The following is a 9,037-nucleotide window of genomic DNA, read 5'->3' on the forward strand; positions in this document are numbered from 1 at the left end:
TTCACAACGGAGCATACCACCTGTACGATGTGGAACACAAGAAAGACGAGCCACGCGCTTGGAATGCGGAGCTGCTCCGCCATTTTTATACTTAAGCATTCAGACTGTTGAGATGTAATAAGAAGTACCTTTCAGTTTGTTTATCAAAGACATGGTTTTACACTCTCCTAAATAATTGTTATTACTTATACATGTGTTCAAAATCCCCCAGCGGGTGGCTTAGTTGCGAATCCGATTCGCCTAAGTTTCAAAAACAAAATCCCATCAGTGAAGAGCAATCCTCTCACTTAGGGGCTTAGCTGCAGTTCCATACTCGCCTAAGTTTAAAAAATCCTACCGAGTGGAGAGCAATCCTCCCACTCGGGGGCTTAGTTGCAGTCCCGTACTCGCCTAAGTTTAAAAAATCCTACCAAGTGGAGAGCAATCCTCCCACTCAGAGGCTTAGCTGCAGTCTCGTACTCGCCTAAGTTTAAAAAATCTACCGAGTGGAGAGCAATCCTCCCACTCGGAGGTTTAGTTGCAGTTCCGTACTCGCCTAAGTTTAAGAAAACCCTACTGAGTGGAGAGCAATCCTCCCACTCGGGGGCTTAGCTATAGTCCCATACTCGCCTAAGTTTGAAAAAATCCTACTGAGTGAAGAGCAACACTCTCACTCGAAGGCTTAGCTGCAGTTTCGTACTCGCCTAAGTTTGAAGACATCCCATCGAGTGAAGAGCAATCCTCTCACTCGGGGGCTTAGCTGCAGTTCCGTACTCGCCTAAGTTTAAAACACACCCCGAGTGAAAACGATTCTCTCGCTCAGGGACTTGGCCACACGCTCCATCCTCATCCGCAAGGACGACGAGGTGCAGGTCGACTGCGACCTTATCCTCAGAGCTGCGCCACAAGTACAATGTGCGCTCCATCCTGATCCTCAAGGACGATGAGGTGCAGGTCGACTGTGATTTTCTCCTTGGAGCTGCGCCACAAGTACAATGTGCGCTCCATCCCGATCCACAAGGACGACGAGGTGCAGGTCGACTGCGATTTTCTCCTCAGAGCTAGGCCACAAGTACAATGTGTGCTCCATCCCGATCTGCAAGAACGCCGAGGTGCAGGTCGTCCGCGACCCCCTCCTCAGAGTTGCATCACAAGAACAAAAGTCTGCTTCGAGTGAAGATACAAGTTCGATTCGGAAATAAAGACAAACATATTTTAGGAAAAACCAAGTTTAGATAAATCCCACGAGGTTCCGGACCGTAGATTAAAGTACTCGGGCATCAAGGCCGAAGGAGTTTAACGGTTACAAAACCACTCGGCATACCAAGGCAAATTTAATCGGATCGTAAAAGTTGGTTCACTCCGCGGGAGGAGGACTGGTAGGCTCGACGAACTCATCCAGGTCAATTCCAACTGCAATTCGAGTAGCAGCAGGAATGAAGGTCTCCATAAAAGACTGGAAGTCAAGTATCTTGGTGTTGGCAACCTTGATCGCTGCTAACTTCTATTCTTTGGCCTCCTTGCAATGGACGCGAACAAGGGACAGAGCTATGTCAGCACCGCACCGAGTAGACGATTTCTTCCATTCCTGCACTCGACCAGGGATCTCATTGAGTCGAGTCATCAAAGACTCGAGGTCATTTTGGAGCGTCTCCTTTGGCCAAAGCGTCGTGTCAATCTGTGACACCGCAACCTTCAGTCGAGCGAGGTAGTCTATAACGCCGGCAAGACGAGATTCCAGTCGAAGCACGTTCATGGCATCTTCATCCTTAACAGGGGAATTGATGGGGTCCAAGCTTGTTTCGATTCGCCCAGTTTCTTCCTCAAAGTTTTGACAGAATTCTACAATCACAAAGAACTAATGAGTCGGCGGCTTTATAGTGAATCGACGATAGCAAAACAGTCGGACAAGGAAAGGTACCTTCAAGCATAAGGAATAACTTCTTGGCGAGTCCCCCCAGATAAGCCTCCAGGTCATTTCTCTTCCGCGAGAGATCTTCAATCTTGTCATTCAAGGCTACTTTGTCCTTCTTCAAACGGGTCACTTCTTTATTAGCTTCGGCAAGAGCAGTCTTCAGCTTGGCGTTGTCTTCCTCTAACGCCCCGACTGAAGTCAGCTTCTTATCGGCGAGTGTTGTTTTCTCATGAGCCTCCTTCTGTGTTGTAGCAAGATCAAGGTCCTTCTGCGCCAGAGCCTGCCTCATTTTCTCTAAAAGAATATACAACAAACAGCACTCGGTTCAGAGAGAAGAACGAGGAGATGACTCGAGAGGCAGCCCAATCCCACAGTCAACAAGTTTTTACCTTCCATACCAGTTGTTTCATCTTTGGCCTTCTGCAAGTTCTGCTTGGTCAACTCCAAGTCAAGATTGAGCTGGATCTGCTTCCTCTCAAATTCAGCAAATTGGGATATGAGCTCACAGGATTTCTGAAGTCAGTAAAAAAGATATATCAGTGGACAGAATCAAAGATTATTCGCTTCCGAGTGAAAAGAATTCTAAGACTATTGCAGAATCAAACATTCAACAGTAGTCTCGGGGACTACACCCACTGGGTGCACTTGGCGTGCCCCCACTGGTACTCGACTTGGTCAGTCTAGTCGCTCAAAAAAAGCAACAGTTATTCTCAGACCACAACCGACTGCCCGAAGTCGACCGCGGTCTCGGGGACTACACCAAGTGGGTGCACTCAGCGTGCTCCCGCTGGTTCAGGTTCCACTCGACGAGGTCCGCCCAGACCGAGTGGAAGAACTGAAGAACAAGATATTTTTATTGATAGCCCCGCGGAATCACACATTCGAGGGTGGCCTCGGGGACTACACCCAATGGGTGCACTCTGCGTGCCCCCACTAGTCCAAAGGTACAATCGACACAACCTAGTCGACTCAATTGGAAAAACTACTCAGCATAAACTAAAACACCCAGTGGGTGTACAAATACGAAGTGCAGACAGACAAATGGGTGCACAATGAAAGTCTTCAGGTGGCATATCCTAACAGAACAAGCATCAAGTTGGAGGGTCAGTTGGAAATCAACTAACCTGGACATTGGCTTGGAGAGCTGCACTGGCATCATAGACAGCTTGGCTGGTCTCATGCACCATCTTCATTCGCTCCATCATCGGGCCTGCTTGGCATATAGTTTCCTTAGCAGCGCTTGCCTGATCCTCCGGAACGTGATGGGTGATGAACAGCGGAGACGGTGGAACAGTCGCGGCAGCTTGAGGATCCGAGCCGTGGTGTTGTATAGACGAAGCAGGGACTTGCGCAGTCGACGATGAAGGACGTTCACTCGACACTGGAACGGCAAAAGTAACAGAAGCCCGGTTGAGGTCTCCGGACTGCTGAATCACTGGTTCCGTCGCCGGCGTCGACTAGGACATCTTGCTAGCGGGTGCCTTCCTGCTCGAAGTCATGCCCCTCCTTCCCATGGGTCTCTGTGTCACATCTTCGTCGTCATCTAGAAGTTCAATAACATTGGGCGGAGCTGCAAAGCAATCAATTGCAAGAGTTTAGTCGACCGTCAAAGTGGCTGGTAAAGTAAAGACAACATGTCAAGGATTATACCCGCGTTGGAAGTGACTGCATCTTTCATCTCCTCCTCATCGTCATCATCTTTATAAATAGAAGTCCCAGAGGTAGCAACACTACAAATTTCAGAATTCACTTGGTCAAAACAGGAAAGTGAGTCAACCGAAGATCGAGTCATGCAAAAACTAAGAGGTCGAGCACAATAATTACCCAGAAGCGATGGGGACGGCGACTTTAATCTTGGGCAAGGCCTTCCGGGGCTTTCATGGCGCGACTTTGGGCTGCTTCGGAGCTTTCTCAGTCGACATAGGAGAAGATGTTCGAGTGCGCTTTGAGGTCTGTCCGGTCGGTGGAGTCGCTTTGCCACGAACACTTGCTGGGTCTTGCCTCTGCTTGGAGCGTCTTTCCGAGCGAGGTGGAGAGTCGACCTCCTCGCCACTGCTCGAGTCTTCACTCTCCTCGTCTCCTCCTCCGTCAGAATGCCAGTCGCCGCTGTCACCCCCGCTCGCTTCTCCCTCCTGCTCTTGCTCCTTCTCTCCGTTGGGCATCGAATACATCTTGGTGTAGATCTTCAAGGCACGGAGTCGAGTGGATATCAATCAGTTTCGAGAACAAATGCATGACAAAACAAAAGACACTCGAAAGAAAAGAGTCAGACCTTTTCTAGTTCGTTGGTGTTGTCGAGTGGAGGAATCCTCCTAGACCCCCTGGGGTTGTCCTTGTTGCCAGTGATGCCCTACAGCCACTGCGCCATCGTCTCCTCGTCAACTTCCTCCGGGGTGGATCCGAGTGCTGTCATCAATACCCAAGTACATTGATACGTCTCCGTCGTATCTATAATTTTTTATTGTTCCATGCCAATATTATTCAACTTTCGTATACTTTTTGGCAACTTTTTATATTATTTTTGGGACTAACATATTGATCCAGTGCCCAGTGTCAGTTCAAGTCTGTTGCATGTTTTTGGTTTTGAAGAATATCCATATCAAACGGAGTCCAAACGGGATAAAAACGGACGTAGCTTATTTTTGGAAAATATGGAAAATTCAGAAGGAAAATCAACGCGAACTAGTGCCCAAGGTGGTCACGAGGCAGGGCGGCGCCCCCCCTAGGGCGCGCCCCTACCCTCGCGAGCCCACCGTAAGGCGGTTGCCGATCTTCTTTTGCCGCAAGAAAGCTAATATTCAGAAAAAAAATCACGGCGAAGGTTTCAGGCCAATCGGAGTTACGGATCTCCATATATATACGAAACGGTGAAACAGAGCCAGAAGAGAACGCAGAAACAGAGAGATAGATCCAATCTCGGAGGGGCTCTCACCCCTCCCATGCCATGGAGGCCAAGGACCAGAGGGGAAACCCTTCTCCCATCTAGGGAGGAGGTCAAGGAAGAAGAGGAAGAAGGGGGCCCCTCTCCCCCTCTCCTTCGGTGGCGCCGGAACGCCGTTGTGGCCATCATCATCATCATCATCATCACCGCGTTCTTCACCAACACCTCCGCCATCTTCACCAACATCTCCATCATCTCCCCCCCTCTATCTACAGCGGTCCACTCTCCCGCAACCCGCTGTACCCTCTACTTGAACATGGTGCTTTATGCTTCATATTATTATCCAATGATGTGTTGCCATCCTATGATAAGGTTTGAGAACGACAAAAGTATGAAACAATTGCTTGGGTTGTCATCGGGGTTGTGCATGATTTGAATATTTTGTGTGGTGGAGATGGAACATAGCCAGACTATATGATTTTGTAGGGATAACTTTCTTTGGCCATGTTATTTTGAAAATACATGATTGCTTTATTAGTATGCTTGAAGTATTATTGTCTTTATGTCAAAAGATAGATTATTGCTTTGAATCACTCGTGTCTTAATATTCATGCCATGATTATACATATGATCAAGATTAAGCTAGGTAGCATTCCACAACAAAAATTATCTTTTTTATCATTTACCTACTCGAGGACGAGCAGGAATTAAACTTGGGGATGTTGATACGTCTCCGTTGTATCTATAATTTTTGATTGTTCCATGCCAATATTATTCAACTTTCATATACTTTTTGGCAACTTTTTATATTATTTTTGGGACTAACATATTGATCCAGTGCCCAGTGTCAGTTCCTGTCTGTTGCATGTTTTTGGTTTCGCAGAATATCCATATGAAACGGAGTCCAAACGGGATAAAAACGGATGGAGCTTATTTTTGGAAAATATGGAAAATTCGGAAGGAAAACCAACGCGAACAAGTGCCCGAGGTGGTCACGAGGCAGGGGGTCGCCCCCCCCCCTAGGTCGCGCCCCCAACCCTCGTGAGCCCACCGTAAGGAGGAGAGCTCATTGGATGAAAAATGTGAGGAGGAGAGCGAAGAAAAAAAGGAGGAAGAGCAGATTGATCACCCGTGCCCACCTTCTAATGAGAGTAACTCTTCAACTCATACATTGTTTAATTCCCCTTCGTGCTTACCGAAGGATGATTGCTATGATGACTGTTATGATCCCATTGATTCTCTTAAAATATCCATTTTTGATGATGCTTGCTATGCTTGTGGCCAAGATGCCAATATGAATTATGATTATGGAGATGAACTTGCTATAGTTCCTTATGTTAAACATGAAATTGTTGCTATTGCACCCACGCATGATAGTCCTATTATCTTTTTGAATTCTCCAAACTATACTATATCGGAGAAGTTTGCACTTATTAAGGATTATATTGATGGGTTGCCTTTTACCGTTGCACATGGTGATTTCGATAAATATAATATGCATATGCTTGCTGCTCCTACTTGCAATTATTATGAGAGAGGAACTATATCTCCACCTCTCTACGTTTCCAACATGATAAAATTGCAAGAAACTGTTTATACTATGCATTGGCCTTTACTAGGTGTGCATGAATTGTTCTTTTATGACATGCCGATGCATAGGAAGAGAGTTAGACTTCGTCATTGCTTGATATATGTTGCTTTGTGCTCACTACTAAATTACAAATCATTGTTAATTAAAATTGGCTTTGATATACCTTGGGATCCGGGTGGATTCACTACTTGAGCACTATATGCCTAGCTTAATGGCTTTAAAGAAAGCACTGCCAGGGAGACAACCCGGAAGTTTTAGAGAGTCATTTATTTCTGTTGAGTGCTTTAATATAGTTTAAAAACAACAAAAATAAAGTGGGGAACCCAAAAAAATTTCAAAAAGAAAAGCGAAAGTGAGAAAGACAAGCATTGTTGAAGTGGGAGAGCTCCTTGAACTTTGTTCATGCTCACGGCAACTTTGTGAATCTTCATTAAAGAAAGTTTTCAATAAAAATAATTATCCCCTTGTACAATTCCATTGTATTATAAAAATAATGTGCCAAGGTTTGCCTTTAGGATGTTTACATTTGCTTGATGGTTTGTACGGTGCAGGACAGAAACTTTGGCTGTAGTGCGCGATTTTACATTTTTAGCTGGAACGTCAAATGGTTCTGATTCTTTTTGAAATGTCTTCCTATACAAATTGTTTATTTTTACTAATTTTGGTAGAAGTTTTCAAGTATCATAAGTATGGTGAATGTTCAGATTATTACAGACTGTTCTGTTTTGGACAGATTCTGTTTTTGATGCATAGTTTGCTTGTTTTGATGAAACTATCGATTCATATCAGTGGATTAAGCCATGAAAAAGTTATATTACAGTAGACACAATGCAAAAAAAATATGAATTGGTTTGCAACAGTACTTAGAGTAGTGATTTGCTTTATTATACTAACGGATCTTACCGAGTTTTCTGTTGAAGTTTTGTGTGGATGAAGTGTTCGATGATCGAGAAGGTCTTGATGTGAGAAGAAGGAAGAGAGGCAAGAGCTCAAGCTTGGGGATTCCAGAGGCACCCCAAGTAAATATTCAAGGAGACTCAAGCGTCTAAGCTTGGGGATGCTGGGGAGGCATCCCCTCTTTCTTCAACAAATATCGGTATGTTTTCGAATTCGTTTCGTTCATGCGATATGTGCAAGTCTTGGAGCGTATTTTGCATTTAGGTTTTTATTTTTATTTTATGCACCATGCTGGTATGAGATAGTCCTTGGTTGATTTATAGAATGCTCTTTGCACTTCACTTATATCTTTTGAGTATGGTTTTATAGAATGCTTCATGTGCTTCACTTATATCATTTGAAGTTTGGATTGTCTGTTTCTCTTTACATAGACAACCGCCATTTGATGCTCTTTTGCCTCACTTATACTTGTTAGAGCGTGGGTATATCTTTTGCAGAAAGAATTAAAACTCTCTTGCTTCACTTATATCTATTTAGAGAGATGACAGGAACTGGTCATTCACATGGTTAGTCATAAAATCCTACATAAACTTGTAGATCGCTGAATATGATATGTTTGATTCCTTGCAATAGTTTTGCGATATAAAGATGGTGATATTAGAGTCATGCTAGTGGGTAGTTGTGGATTGTAGAAATACTTGTGTTGAAGTTTGTGATTCCCGTAGCATGCACGTATGGTGAACCGTTATGTAACAAAGTCGGAGCATGATTTATTTATTGATTGTCTTCCTTATGAGTGGCGGTCGGGGACGAGCGATGGTATTTTCCTACCAATCTATCCCCCTAGGAGCATGCGTGTAGTACTTTGTTGCGATGACTAATAGATTTTTGCAATAAGTATGTGAGTTCTTTATGACTAATGTTGAGTCCATGGATTATACGCACTCTCACCCTTCCACCATTGCTAGCCTATCTAGTACCGCGCAACTTTCGCCGGTACCATAAACCACCATATACCTTCCTCAAAACAGCCACCATACCTACCTATCATGGCATTTCCATAGCCATTCCGAGATATATTTCCATGCAACTTCCATCATCATCATACACATGACTTGAGCATTCATTGTCATATTTCTTTGCATGATCGTATGATAGCTAGCATGATGTTTTCATGGCTTGTCCGTTTTTTGATGTCATTGCTACGCTAGATCATTGCACATCCCGGTACACCGCCGGAGGCATTCATATAGAGTCATATCTTTGTTCTAGTATCGAGTTGTAATATTGAGTTGTAAGTAAATAAAAGTTTGATGATCATCATTATTAGAGCATTGCCAAAAAAAGAGAGGCCAAAGAAGCCTAAATAAAAAAAGGGGCCAAAGAAGCCCGCAAAAAAAGAAAAAAAAGAGGGCAATGTTACTATCCTTTTACCACACTTGTGCTTCAAAGTAGCACCATGTTCTTCATATAGAGAGTCTCTTGAGTTAACACTTTCATATACTAGTGGGAATTTTCATTATAGAACTTGGCTTGTATATTCCGATGATGGGCTTCCTCAAATGCCCGAGGTCTTCATGAGCAAGCAAGTTGGATGCACACCCACTTAGTTTCAGTTCGAGCTTTCATACACTTATAGCTCTATTGCATCCGTTGCATGGCAATCCCTACTCACTCACATTGATATCTATTGATGGGCATCTCCATAGCCTGTTGATACGCCTAGTTGATGTGAGACTATCTTCTCCTTTTTGTCTCCACCATCATATTCTAT

At 44.3% G+C, this 9,037-nt stretch overlaps 1 protein-coding gene across 1 annotated transcript; it reads right to left on the reverse strand.

Annotated features, from left to right (window-relative positions):
- Positions 1 to 1,483: 1,483 nt before the first annotated feature.
- On the reverse strand, positions 1,484 to 2,183 carry LOC147971268 (uncharacterized). Its single transcript, XM_087523896.1, has 2 exons — positions 1,901 to 2,183; positions 1,484 to 1,821 (listed from the first exon to the last, which is right to left on the reverse strand). The coding sequence occupies exons 1-2, from the start codon at positions 2,181 to 2,183 to the stop codon at positions 1,484 to 1,486; spliced, it is 621 nt and encodes a 206-aa protein (XP_087380022.1).
- Positions 2,184 to 9,037: the final 6,854 nt, after the last annotated feature.

This window comes from Triticum urartu, chromosome 5A (assembly GCF_056163025.1).
Source record: "Triticum urartu cultivar PI428250 chromosome 5A, HENAU_Tu73, whole genome shotgun sequence".
Classification (NCBI taxonomy): Eukaryota; Viridiplantae; Streptophyta; class Magnoliopsida; order Poales; family Poaceae; genus Triticum; species Triticum urartu.

Bases quoted from the DNA above. Each gene is read 5' to 3' on its own strand.
- LOC147971268 (XM_087523896.1), bottom strand. From the start codon at position 2,183: ATGAGGCAGGCTCTGGCGCAGAAGGACCTTGATCTTGCTACAACACAG. The intron at 1,822-1,900 runs GTACCTTTCCTT...TTGTGATTGTAG, and splicing joins GTTATTCCTTATGCTTGAAG to AATTCTGTCAAAACTTTGAG.